Source organism: Protopterus annectens, chromosome 6.part0 (genome assembly GCF_019279795.1).
Source record: "Protopterus annectens isolate FY-2018-M chromosome 6.part0, PAN1.0, whole genome shotgun sequence".
Lineage (NCBI taxonomy): Eukaryota > Metazoa > Chordata > Ceratodontiformes > Protopteridae > Protopterus > Protopterus annectens.
This window is the reverse complement of record NC_056737.1, coordinates 341,181,971-341,196,991: the sequence shown is the minus strand read 5'-3', so window position 1 is coordinate 341,196,991 and position 15,021 is coordinate 341,181,971. Positions and strand designations below refer to the sequence as shown.

At 40.7% G+C, this 15,021-nt stretch overlaps 1 protein-coding gene across 1 annotated transcript in view; it reads right to left on the bottom strand.

The window, feature by feature from the left end:
* The window catches only part of LOC122804310 (galactocerebrosidase-like), a 553,356-nt gene that overhangs the window by 446,140 nt on the left and 92,195 nt on the right, over positions 1 to 15,021 (bottom strand). Inside the window, exon 6 of the mRNA XM_044074101.1 lies at positions 3,772 to 3,810. Coding sequence (XP_043930036.1) covers positions 3,772 to 3,810 — 39 coding nt within the window. The remainder of the gene's footprint in view (positions 1 to 3,771; positions 3,811 to 15,021) is intronic.

Genomic DNA, 15,021 nt, shown 5'->3' with positions numbered 1-15,021 from the left:
GTCTGATGAGTATAGTACTGGTCTGCATGTTTTGCCCTTTTTAGGAACTAGAAAAGGCCTTGAATAAAAACCCTGTCCTCACTGAATGGAAGGTCTCCATTATAATTCCTTCTTTTTAGCAGTTCATTCATAAGTAATAGGGATTGCAATATCCAGTGTGAGGAGTGTGACATTCATAATGTTCATTAGGATGCCCAAAAATGATGCAGACATCATGGATATGCTACCAGCCTCCAAGGAAGTCTATGATGTGATTGTCAAATGAAGAAACAGTGACATGTGACATGCATTTATTGTGCTGGAAAAGTTAGTTCTACCTCCCTTGAAGCCTGCTGACAGAGTGAACATTAACAATCATTTCTTAAAATAATACCATAAACTACCTCATTTTTTTTTAAAACAGAGTGCATCACTAAGGCAGCTATGTATCAATGTACTTTTCATTACACACAAAAACACACACCCCAATTTGATCATGGACTTGCTGAATGCTAAGACCTTAAGGTTTCAAATATTACATTGCAATATTAGTCTTTAGTCAATGTGGACTATATTAGAACTGTATAAACTGTCAATGTACTTGGATGTCGAGGTTAGCTCTTCAGCAACACTTTGATGGGGTACTGGATTTTGGTCTAATATCTTATTGACTCTCATTTTAAGACAGTTTAAGTTGCTGTTTATCTGGAAGCAACACTTCTGTTTCAGCAACTCCTTTCTGTAGCTTTCTGTTTTTACAAGCTTCCTGTACGTCACTGTACTGCTGTGTTCTAAGTGGCTGCATCATTTCTGCCTGATGCTTAGACAAACGCATCTTGAACAAATATCATTTGTCCCTTCTGTATCCTTTTCTCCATACATAGCACAACTAGGTTCTACTGCTTTACTAATCTCTGCTGCTTCTCTCTGTTGGCCTTCTCAAAAACATTGAGTTCTGACTCAATCTCCACTTCAGATCAGACAATTTCTTGCACCGTTTGCCATAACAAAACTTCTTCCCTTACCAATTCCTTCCCTGCATTTGTTAGGCACTACATCAATTCTCTGTCAAAGATATTGAAATATGTAGCTTATTCTATAAGGCTTCCTCCCTTAAAAATAATTTGTAATAGATTTGAGTCACTGCAATGGAATATTCCTATACTCCAAAACTGTAACAGCTGCTACACTAGTGTTCTTTTTCATCAGATTCTTAACTATTCAAACAATCCTCTCTACCTATCCAGCTGGCTGTGGGCTACCTGGGCTTGTAGATTTGCATTTAAATTCTCATTCTTGTTCAAACCTTTTGAACTCTTGGCTCATACATTAAGGAGCACTGTCCAATATGACAACACTTAGTATGCTTGATTTAAAAATATAAAGTTTAATGCACCAAACATACTGACACTTAGTACCTCTCAAATGAATCATTTTAGGGCACTTAAAATAATAATCTACACACATAAAATGCACCGCTTCTTTGAATTGATACAAATCTGTGCTAACTCTGCCCTGTTGTCTTACTGGTACTGTACTTAGGTCTATAAGTATTTACATTCCTGGCCTATACTTTACAAGTCTAGCCTTCTCGTTGCATGTCACTATTCCAGGATGTGACTGATTCCCTCAAGCATCTGTTCTCTCAGCTGGTCAGGAACTCTAATCTTGTCAAATTTAAACATTATACTTTGAACATAACTTATTTCATCCTCAAATGAAAAGTAAGGCAGGGTTTCTTTTACTGACAGATGAAATCTGGACACACCAATCTCTCATTATGATTTCTTTCAGTTACTGCACTATTAAGTTTACCTCAGTACATCTCAGAAAAAAATGTTTATTTCTTCTTCTCTGACTGATGACTTGCAGTATCGCTCAAACAATCTCTGGCTCATCTTTTAACAAATCTTTACATAGCTTTGGTAAACATGTTCTTTTCAACGTATCTACTGCAACTAGTTTCTTGCCTAGACTAGCCTGCATTTCACTTTCAAGTGACATCCTCTGTGATCTCAGAGGTGTCTTGTAAAAAGACTTCTTCAATTTATTTTGCAAGAGTTTACGATCCATTTCTATTTGTACTTATTTGTCAATAATATAGTCATGGAACTTCTCATACTCATCCATTGCTATTAACAATTATTTTGCATATCTGTAAACACTCTTTACTAACAGGCAACTGGTCTATTATCTTTTAAAATTACAGCTCCTACACCACTTTGACTTGCATACAGTTCTAAACACAACTAGTTTATTTATAGCATACTATATTAAATGTATGTGCTTTTGTTTCTAGTTTATTACACATTTTGAAACTTTTTGGCTGCATTGATCTCCTCTTTGGAAGGGATAGGCCAATCCAGCAAAAGGACAAACAGGATGTGATGGCACCAAGAAGGAGGAAGCCATAGTGGAAAGTCAGGGATCTGACAGCAGCAGTAAGCTGACAAAAAAGAAGGGGAAAAATATTACAATTACACCCATTGTTTTCTATTGACAGCACCTGGGGGACAAATGTATAGACAACTGCAGGCATTCTCTGTTACAGTATACTTTGCATGTTAAATGAATCAGAACACCCAGGCGCTTAGGTCCAGCAGTACTTACTTCTCCATCATTTGTTGGTATACACAAATGTACGTTGCACATCCTTTGGCATAGTTAGGTGTTCAGGCATCTACAATCTAAAGTTCATCTGGAGATGGCTGGGAATGAATGGCATGCCTCTCTTCAGTGGAAGGGAGTGGACTGGTTCTATCCAATGACACAATCACTATTAGAAAGAATATTGAGGCAAGGGATTGCCTGGGGTGGGCATTTGATCACAGAGCTGAAAATTCAGTAGCCCGCACTGCAGATGCGCGGGAACATGCATCCACAAAGAGGGCATACTGACTCTCATGGTGACAATGGGTCACTTGTCACCTACCAGAAGAAAGTATTAGGGTAACATTTAATATATACTCACTGCCAGGATGCACATACCACTGCTAACACTAGCTGTAGACCAGCCTCTCCCAGCTAGATCTTGTCCTTACTAAGGAATAGCAAGGATAACAACTGGGTCTAGTTGACAGGGGGAGGCTAGGTGGTCAGAAAGCTCAGCTGTAAAAAGCATACAGGGAAAAAAAGTGCAGGTTGGACCTAGCCATTCAATACTTGTTAGCAATGCAAGACGAAATCTAGTCCTAAAGCATCATCTCCCCAATAAAGAGATACAAATCATTCCTCATCATCTTATATTAAGCCTATAATAAAAAAAGCTGTCCTGCTTTTTTTGTGCACTTGCATTCCAAGTAAACCCTTCCCATCACAACAAATGCCTCTCAAGGAATCCCCTACAACTTTCTTACTTACTCACACCCAATAATCAGGCCATGGCCTTAGCTGAACTGTTTAATGGTGTTAAAAATGTCTCAAAGCATAAAATGAAGGCCATCACTTAAAAACACGACACTAATAGTCTTAGGAAAATAATGAGTTACTTTCTGTACAATATCGTTACTGTTTGCATGACATGCCAAAATACTTTCTATAGAATTGCAAAAGTATTCAGTCTAAACTCCTATATGGTGCACTTTTCAGAGGGGTAATGTGTTTCAGTCTCTAAAATCAATTAAAATATTCCTATGCAAACCACGGTGTACACACTGTTAGGCAAATATAAAAGAAGGGAATCTGTCACATGTCAAATGAAAACTTAGCAATAAAGAGAAACACTTCCACTAAATCAAACCCACCATCCAATTAATAAAGAGGAAACAGATGCTGTATGGTATATTTACTAACCTTGATGTATTTGCTGTCAAAGGGCCTCTCATTCCAGATCTGAAATAAAAAAAAAAAAAAAAAAAAAAAAATGAATGCTGCAGTCTAAAACATACTACATCTGTTAATTGAGCCTACTGGTTAGCAGATATCACATTTTGATCACTGTTAATTAAATGCAAACAAAAGTGAAACATGGCTGTAGAGTACCTGGCTAACCTAAGAAAGCACTCACGTATGGGGGGGGGTCACATTTACTATATATAAGCAAAGACCTATACAGTGTACAGCTTACACCCCCCCCAGACATTACATACGAGTAGCACACACACATTTGTGAGTTAAGAGGCAGTTGTGTACCAAAGACCCTTATCTACAGACATTTTTATTTAGGAAACAAATGCTACTGAATAGATGTACTGTATTCACTGCACCCATGCTACTTTTTAATTGTAAAGTGTTTAGTAACTATTAAATTTCTTACCTTGGCACCATGGTATATTATGCATGAAGTGCTGAACAACATTTTTCACCCTCAGAGAATACTTTCAGCCTCTCGTTTTATTAAAAAAATTAAAAAATGGAACTTTGCTTATGATCACACCACTAAAGGCACTTTAACAGATGTACCACCAGGCACGTAGGGACATATCCACTAAAACGTCTACGGACATACCTCACATTATCCCTAAGGTGATATCACTAAAAAATAAAATATATTGGGGCAGTTGTTAAATAAAAACTTTATGAAGTTTTAAATTAAAAAAATTGACACAAACAAGACACGAGAATGACACAAATAATTTCTAGCACTTTACTCATTAGATGCCAAGATAGACCTATGAATGTGACTGAAATTACAGATCCATCAGTCTGACAAGCCATCCAAATGAGGAATATTAACTATTTTAATAGAATACAGAAGATTATGATGGGGTCTCTAACCATAACAAGGTTGTTACATGTTCAGGAAATAGATGCCAAGAAATGGATTTCAGCAGCAAAGCTGAAAAGGTGAATCTTTACATCAGTTTTACTGTAACTACTTTGTTATTGTCACAGAAGCCATTTCACAATTCTTTGCAGTACACTGAGCTTATCAGTGCTACCAGTTAATTCATTAACATCTACTAGTAGCTCATCAACTGTCACATTCTTGACTACCAGCAAGCTAGATCGCAATTGCCTAGTGGTTTGAGTCAGAGGGGTATTAAATATGAAAAATAGTTTATCTGCACAAGAAAAGCAGCTTTTTTGCATTTTTTTTGGTTCAGATGAATTAATTTTCTCACACTTAATATGTTTAACCATAACAATGAGATCTGCAAATTCAGTGTCACAATTACGTTGCAGCAGGGCAAAAACATTATGCGTGGCCTGCCTTTTAAACAATACCAGCCTGAATGGCAAGGCAGCCTGTTATGAGTAATACCACAATATGATTATCACTGTCAATATTAATGAGTTAAGGAATGAGAAAATAAAGAACAAAAACTAGGTGTGCTGTGCTTTACAGCTTTAAAAGCTGTAATGCACAGTACTAGCTCACAATTCTTTGTAGTAGATGGAGATCTAGGTGTTCTAATATACTATGAAAAGCATAGAAAAGGGGAGATTTAGCAGCATAAGTACTTAACAAGCATTGATGACTGCACAATACTTTTCAACTGGCTGTTGTCTGTGAAGCAGTGCTAAGAGAACCTTCTAACCTCTAAAGGCTTTAAACGTTGTAATCTCTTTGCACAGCAGCACAGAAAACCTGTGTATGCAAATCCCTTACACAATGAGCACAATGTTATAAGGGGACAGGCTAGGAGAATAGCTAAACTGACAAGAGATGATTGTGTCATACAGAACTTAATATTCTGGCCAACCTATTTGTAGAATGTGGTTAACACAGAAAGTTTGCTGACCTTTTGATAGATTAAGTTAGATAGGATAGGAGTATTAAATGGAACTTGATTTTAAAAACTGTCTCTCAAAGAAATGTTGAACAATTGGTGTCTCACAGTATTAGTACATTATAAACTCTTACTGATTATACAAGAGCATTCTCAGTCTGTTACAGCTTGGACGGCAGTAACATTCAGAATGCTCTCAGTAACTGGAAAGTAAAAATGGGAGGTCCATATCTGGTTAGTAAGATGTTAGAAAACATTTTTGAAGTTAATACGGGATAGAACTTGAGAGAAGCTAGAGAATTCTACATTGGATTTTCACTGGGGTAAAACACAATACAAAAAATGAGAGAAAGACTTTATATGCAACTCTTCTAAATGGTGCAAACATATAAATGAGGGTCCACTGGAACATTTACAATGTGTGGACAGGATTATAGCTATCTACAGTAATTTTAATTGATACTGACATAGTAATATATTGTGTTATCTTTGGTTCCTAGATTTCTTTTTTTATTGGAAAGACTGAAAGGAAGTTGTGTCAGCATAATGGACAGCATATAAATGTCTGCAAGATTAAAAAGGACATTAAAGAACTGCTGTTCTGTGAATATTAAACCATTTTAATAAAGAAATATTGTTTTGTGTTCTTGATAAAGTGACAGAAATTTCAAGAATGGAAGTGGAAAACATTTTAGAGCTTGTAGAATTAAAGCAACAGTTGACATTATTTGTCAATACACCCCCCCCCCCCCGGATCAATGAATCTTTAAATATAAAATGCATGTTTAAAGTTAGTCTAACTTACTGAATTGATGTTTTCTTACTGTTAAGTTGGCTTGTACATGCAGACATCTGATTGGTTTGTCTAGTAACGTGATGTGATGCTAATCCTTTTATACTGATCGTTTATACTTCAACTCAATTCTAAAAAGCCCTTAACTGAAATAAATTCAGATTATTAATAAAGCATTTCATTCTTAATGGAGCATTTTGTTTTTAACATGAATATGCCAATAAACTGTTAAGAGGAGGGTGGAAATTGCTGGACAGTGAGAAATGCAGTCAAATATCTACTATTATGTTTCACACAACCAGATTATACAGTTACCCAAACTGCAGTCACCTCAGACCTCCTCACAATAGGGTAAGGTACAGTAGGAAACCTAGAGCTACACAAGGGAGGTGGCAGGACCAGCACATTCTGAAATACTTCAGTGTCGACACTAGAGCCTGAAAGGTGTATGAAGTTACTTTTAGCAAGTTTAATATCACAAAGTAACTTTGCTGAAAGCCGCACTCAGCAACAATGGAGTTTCCACATTTCCTCACTGCAGTAACCATGGAATTGATATATATATATACGCCCCCAGTCCCAAACTGGGGGGGGGTCTAGGTTACATGAACGAACGATCAAAATGTAGAGTACAACATACTCGACACACCTTGATCGAACTTTCGAGTAATCGTAGACTCCAAATGTCGAAATGTGGAGTTTCGAAATGTTTTGGTCAGCCATCCTAGTGAGTGCAGCGTGTGACGTTGACACACTACACTGTTCAGAATGGCTAGGTAAGAGGCTGATTTGTTTAATATACCAACTTTGAGATCGCTGTACATTGAGGAAAGGGCAATTTCCCAGTAATCGCTTGTGTAAGAAGTCACTTTGCGATTACCGGGAAATTGCCCTTTCCCCAATGTACAGCAATCTCGGAGTTGGTATATTTATTTGGGGGGGGGGGGTGAAGCCCCCCCACTTTGTTTTAAAAGTGGATGTGTTTGTTTGTGTAGGTGTTTAAGTGTTTGAATGATGCGAGTGTGTAGGGGTTTGCATGAATTGGTTGTACGAGTGTGTTTTGTATGTTAGTATAGGGAAGGTGTGGGACAAAAAATCTTTCGAATTTGTATTTTTCAGGGTTTTAAGGTTTTGGGTATTTGAACTTTTGATCATGGTGTGTTGAGTATGTTGTACTCGACATTATGATTGTTCGTTATTTTAACATAGACCCAGCTTGGGGGGGGGTCTCTACAAATGGTAGAACTATGGGTCTTTCCCATTGCAAAATGACTTTGTTAAGGTCCACTGTACCTGACTTTCAGTGATTTATTTTTTAGCATTGTCATTTGCTGAAATGTACTTTGGGGAGTCAATATGAATCCCCAAAATCATCCTTGGACAACTACCAGTCCCACTTGTAATGCTTAGTAAAGGGATGTACAGATGACCATCTACCAGTGTCACAAATCCATTCTGCTGATGCACCCTTGAAAATCATGGCTGAAGCAGCTGCCAATTACTTGTCAATGGTTTTCTTGTCTAATAGGGGTCTTAGTTTTTCAATTAAAAAAATGGCTGATCATATTTTAGGTACTTTAAGCACTAGTAATGGCTCCCAATTGACTAATGGGTCCCATACCATCTACCATGGTCTTCAGATCAGTATCAAAGGAAATCAAATTTTTCATTCAAAGCCATCTTTGACACCACCTTTTGCATAAAGGAAAACGTTATCCTACGATTATGAAATGATGTGCAAGGTACAGAACACACAAGGGCCTGTAATGCAAAGACACTCAGATATAGTTACCTTAATAAAAAACACTTTTACAAAGAACTTCAAAAAAATGGGCACTGTTAATCTCTTCAAAAACAAACTGATCCTGTAGTCATGGAAAACCACACTCCTTGAAGATGCAAGTTGCCAATATCTGCTTCAAGAAGAACTTAACTCTAGGGCAACAGACTAAATGGGACTCCAGTGGCATAGAATCCAGAACAGCCTAACACTGTATGTCAATGGCAGTAAACAATTTCTGTCCATACAAATATAGACAAATCGACCTACATTGAGGAGATATTATTATTCTGACACCAGGGCAAACATCTCCTCTACTCATCTAGTTACAATTCCTTACTGGATGGTTTTCAAGCTACCTGCAAAATCCTAACCATCTCGGAGTAAAATAACTGAAGAATTACAACACTGGCATCAACCGCAAACTGTGAAGGGCTGGATGAAGGACCCCTTCTTTATAATAAAGCTACAAGTCTTCATCAGTGGCAATACTAAGAAATTGTATAACTGTACTTATTGGCCGTTTGGGCAATCTTCCATCTCTCTCAACTTTCTGATTTGAAAGCCTGCATTTGCACTTGTTTCTGTCTTGTAACTCGTCTAGTGCTACAGATTCTTAGTTTTAGCACTTACATTTGCTTGTTCATGTTCAGCACTTGTTCAGAACTTGTAAGCAATAAATAAGCTACTAATTACTATAACACTCAACCTTCCTCATTACCTAGAGGAAAAAAAGTTTTTGTACTTAGTTTTCTCACTTGATTAGAGAAAGACAGCTCTTGTACTCACTTTCCTCACTTATCTAGAGGAAAACAGTGTTTTTATTCAGGCATTTCCAAGGGTCAGCTCCCAGTGTTCTCCCTGTCTATCTGATGAATCTGGGCATCTTGAGGCAATGTAGAAATTGCCTCATGTACACAGACAATTCTCTCCTCCTACCACCCAGCAGTACAACCTGTGAGAGATGCACTTATCTAGCCAAACTGGAGGTAAAACTCTCCAACCAAGACAGTCACGAGGAGAAGGTAAACATTTGCACCACACCACACTCATCACATAGTCTCACTAAATCTACACCACCAAAATCCACACACAGTAACACAAAAACATTCACAGAGGCTCTCAATAATAATCTGTCTAAGCAGCAGAGACCTCCAAAGCAGAAACGCAAGCAACCTCCATCCCCCAACACAACCCAAATGACACATAGCCCACAGACTCAAGTGTACCACTCAACCACAGCCAATTAGGCAAAACAATGTACCAAACACACTAGTCATAGGTGACTGTATAGTCGGGCACACTGATGTCCCACTCACCAGGCAAGACAAGGAGAAGGTTACTGTCAGCTGCCTGTCGGGTGCCAGGATCCGCCACATAACCCACGCACTCAGGTCACTCCACAAGTACAAATACGACTCTGTCATTGTCCATGTTGGTGTGAATGACCAGAGACGTACCTCCCTGGACTACATGAAAAGAGACATTGAAGAGCTCTCCAATCTTGCGGCCCAGGCAGGTATGACCCTAGCCCTGAGTAGCATTCTGGCATCGCCCAGAATGATACCACAGTACAAGGACAAAATGATCGACTTCAACAATTGGCTAAGCTTCTGGTGTCATTCTAAGGGGATCCAGTATCTGTCTGCTTGGGATGACATGGTCGACAGACCACGATGCTTTGCCACAGATGGCCTGCACCTGTCGCCCCTGGGATTCTGGATACTGGCTAAAGCTCTTGCTGCCCCTATAGTTCCTTTTTAAGGCAGGGTTCAAATAACAAATTCACCACCATAACAGGAACAAGCAAGCAAAATCTGAAGGTAATGTTACTCAATGCTAGAAGTCTAAATCTCAAAATGCACTCACTCGAGGCACTCCTTAAAATGGAGAACATCGATATCTGTGCAGTGACTGAGAACTGGTTCAAGGCTCCAGAGAGCACCCCTGCACTACCAGGCTATAACTCATACCACACTTTTCGGCCATGTAACCTGGACCGAAACACCAAAGGCGGAGGTGTGTCCATATTCATTAAGGATATCCACAGAATGATACCACAGTACAAGGACAAAATGATCGACTTCAACAATTGGCTAAGCTTCTGGTGTCATTCTAAGGGGATCCAGTATCTGTCTGCTTGGGATGACATGGTCGACAGACCACGATGCTTTGCCACAGATGGCCTGCACCTGTCGCCCCTGGGATTCTGGATACTGGCTAAAGCTCTTGCTGCCCCTATAGTTCCTTTTTAAGGCAGGGTTCAAATAACAAATTCACCACCATAACAGGAACAAGCAAGCAAAATCTGAAGGTAATGTTACTCAATGCTAGAAGTCTAAATCTCAAAATGCACTCACTCGAGGCACTCCTTAAAATGGAGAACATCGATATCTGTGCAGTGACTGAGAACTGGTTCAAGGCTCCAGAGAGCACCCCTGCACTACCAGGCTATAACTCATACCACACTTTTCGGCCATGTAACCTGGACCGAAACACCAAAGGCGGAGGTGTGTCCATATTCATTAAGGATATCCACACCTCTAGGCTAGTTGCTCAGTATAATGCATCCAAGGTTATCAAAGTGTAACTAACTCTGGGAAAAACTGCAATCCAAACTGTAGCTTGCTACAGATCCCCCACCATGCCCCCAGGAATCCCACTCCTCTTTTCTTGATGTACTGAAAAATATTAGGGTTCAACCAAACACCCTAATAATGGGCGACTTCAACTACCCCACTATTAACTGGGAAAACTACTCGTGTACCAACTCCTTAGCTCAATGCTTTCTAGAATTCATAAACTCCAATGCCCTAGATCAACTTATCCATACCCCCACCAGGGGCAGCAATATCCTAAACTTAGTCATTACCAACATGAGTGACTGGTGTTCCACACCTGAAGTCAACTCCCCGTTGGTCCGATCTGACCATAAGCGTATCACCCTTGATATCCACATCCCGCCCCCACCCCCCATTAAGGAAACCACAGTAAAAAATTTCTCCAAAGCCACCTTCATGCTTCTTAAGACAGAAGTGGTGAACTTCATGACACTCATGCAGATTGTCAATACAGTTACAACTGCTGAATCCTACACAAATGCACTCTATAAGCACTTACACGAGTGCATGGATCGTGCTATCCCAAACAGAACCAAGACACTATCCTCCAAAAAAAGGAAGTCAATCTGGTGGTTCCCTGCCATAAACACGCTGCATAACAGAAGGAAGAAACTGTTGCAAAAGAGAGTAAAATCCCATGAGTGGAGGAGCACCCTGGTCAGCCTCAGTAAGAAAATGAGATCCCTTATAAGGTCCTCCAAAGCTAGCTACGAAAACAAAATCGCCACTAAATCCAAGGACAACCACAAAGCATTCTATAGCTATGTCATGAATCTAAATGGCAACACCCAGATCTGCTCCGAGTTACAGCACAAAGGCATGAAAATTACAGAACCAACTGATATTGCCAACATCCTGGCAGATCGGTTCAGTGCTAACTTTACCCCCCTCTCACCCCCTAAAGGGCCCATATCTATGCAAGAAGAATGCAGAGTCCCTGTGATCACAACTACGCAGGTAAAAGCTGCACTCTCTAAAGCCAAAAACACAGCATCCATGGGACCGGACAACATCCCAGGCTGCGTTTTACACGAACTTCAGAACGAACTGGCTCCCCACTTAAGCACCATGTTCAATAATAGCCTTGCATCAGGCTTTGTGCCCACTGAATGGCGCACAGCAACAGTTATCCCACTCCACAAAGGGGGAGCCACCACTGATCCCGGGAACTATCGACCTATTAGCCTGGTCTGCAAGGCCATGGAACGTATCATCATGGAACTCATAAAGACATTGGTTAACCTCCAAACTCTGGATCCCACCTAGTTCGGGTTTGTGAAAGGCAGATCATGCCTCCTGAACCTGATCAACGTCTCTGAGGCAGTCACCAAAGCTGTGGATGAGGGTAAGGTGGTTCACACAGCCTATTCTTGACCTCGCCAAGGCTTTCAACACCATCCCCCATTCTGGAATTATAGAGCCTTTCACTCTTGATCCTAAACGGTGAACAGATTTCCACGTGTAGTCGGTGGTGGAGCTAGCTCTGAAAAGAGCTGTTTTAGCCCTGTAGGCAGCTGGAGCTCTATATAGAGCTGTTACAGATCTCTATGAGCTCTGAGAAGAGCTGTTTTGTGTTTTGAATGCCCTTTCGGACAGATGCGGTAGTTCTAAAAAGAATTGTTTTGTTTGGTTCACCAAAACTGTGTCTGTGCCTCCGGCTGGTCTTACCAAAGCCGATACAGATTTCAGTGAGCTCTGAGGGCCGATTTGTGTTTTGAATGCCTGTTCGGGTGTTGGTGGTAGCTCTAATAAGAACTTTTTTTTGTTTTATTCTTCAGTTTGTCTCCGGTTACTCTTACCAGAGCTTTTACAGATCTCTGTGAGCTCTGAGAAGAGCTGTTTGGTGTACTGTGAGCTCTGAAAAGAGCTGTATGGTGTAAGGTGCAGATCCATGTCAGCTCTGAAAAGAGCTGTTTTGTGTATGGACACAATGGGCTCTGGGAAGAGCTGCTGTTGTGTCCTTTGGTGTTCCGCGGTGGTGTCGATCTCCACTGTCCTTCTTCTTGAACAGATCTTCGGTTCTTTTGCTATGTGCTGGATAATAAAAAGGCAACAAGTAGCTGGATAATAAAAAGGATATGAACAAGTAGCTGGATAATAAAAAGGAACTAAATAAGAGGAATGAGATGCTTTCAACCAGGTCAGTCTTCACTCTGTAGGCCTACTAGGGCCACACCCCCAACTAGTCACTTCTCATTGGACATCTCTCAACCACGCCCCCTCCACAGTAGCATAAAAGCAGCACAGCAACAGCTCTCAGGTCATACTGACCAGCATTTGGGGAGCGCACAAATAGTCCTTTTTAGGACTCACACATAGCAAAAGAACCGAAGATCTGTTCAAGAAGAAGGACAACGGAGATCGACACCACCGCGGAACACCGAAGGACACAACAGCAGCTCTTCCCAGAGCCCATTGTGTCCATACACAAAACAGCTCTTTTCAGAGCTCACGTGGATCTGCACCTTACACCAAACAGCTCTTCTCAGAGCTCACAGTACACCAAACAGCTCTTCTCAGAGCTCACAGAGATCTGTAAAAGCTCTGGTAAGAGTAACCGGAGACAAATTGAAGAATAAAACAAAAAAAGTTCTTATTAGAGCTACCACCAACACCCGAATGGGTATTCAAAACACAAATCGTCCCTTCTCAGAGCTCACAGAAATCTGTATCAGCTTCAGTAAGACCAGCCGGAGGCACAGACACAGCTTTGGTAAACCAAACAAAACAGTTCTTTTTAGAACTACCACATCTGCCCGAAAGGGCATTCAAAACACAAAACAGCTCTTCTCAGAGCTCATAGAGATCTGTAACAGCTCTATATAGAGCTCCAGCTGCCCACAGGGCTAAAAACTCTTTTTAGAGCTAGCTCCACCACCGACTACACGTGGAAATCTGCTCACAGTTTAGGATCAAGAGTGAAAGGCTTTCTAAAATTGGTTATTCCTTCCCTCCGGGCAAGCATCAATCAGGATCGAAAACACAAGAGGTCCACACCTATTTTTCTGGTTTTATTCTGGAATTATAGCTAAACTCACTAAACTAGGTATAAATCCCTATGTCACAAGATAGGTTGCCAACTGGCTCACAGACAAAACCCACACTGTAGAAGTTGCAGACTCCAAATCTGACCTCAAAGCAGTGACAAGTGGAGTACCACAGGGTTCCGTCCTGGGACCTCTCCTGTTTGGTATCTACTTCTCTGAAGTACAGGCTAACACAGAAGGCCTCTGCAAACTAGGAGTCATAGTCAAGTCCCAAATGATGTGCACATCCTACACAAGGGCCTCACTGAGACAGATGCCTGGTGTCAGAGCCATGGCCTCAAGCTCAATGCCAAAAAGTGCAGTGTCATCCCCTTTGGTAAAAACTCTGTAACCATGAACTACCACATAGGCAGCAATCTACTTGGCACTGAATGCATGATAAGAGACCTTGGGACCCAGGTGGACAGTAGTCTCTTTGATAGTCACATCGCCACAGTAGTCAGGAAGTCCTTCTATGTGGCACACCGCATCATAAAAGGGTTCTCATCCAGTCATTGTTCCCCTCTACTTGTCACTCAGACCAATTATAGAGTACAACGCCCCTTTTGGAATGTACCTCACAAGACATCTGCAGCAGTTGGAAAGGCCACAGAAGTACCTCACAAAGAGGATTACTGGCCTCAAACAAATGCCCTACACTGACCGCCTCAAAAAACTCCAGATTTACTCCGTAGCATATTGCCTACTCCGAGGTGATCTCTGCCTAACACATAAAGCTATGTCTAACCCAGAGCTGTTGGACATGCTACATCTAAAGAAATCCCAATCCCTCCAAGATGCACGCTCTAGGGACCTAAACCTTGTCACCACAATAAACAGGACATGCTGGAGGGATAGATTCCTGTCCCAGAGAGACTTCCTATACTCTGGTACAAGCTACCCATCTATGTCAAGCAAAGTTCTTCATTAGCACTCTTCAAGAAAACTCTTGATGAGTGGATGGGAAATAGGAAATACACCCCGGGGATCACTTCTGTGTCTCTGCTGGACAGTGGCACAGGAAAATAACTTTCTTGGGTGGTGTAAGCTATGGAACCTTGTTGGCTAGGCTTACTTAGGCCCTTGGACCGAAAGCCTAGTACCTACCTATGAACTGGTACTCATACTCTATTGTAAAGGATCATGGTTG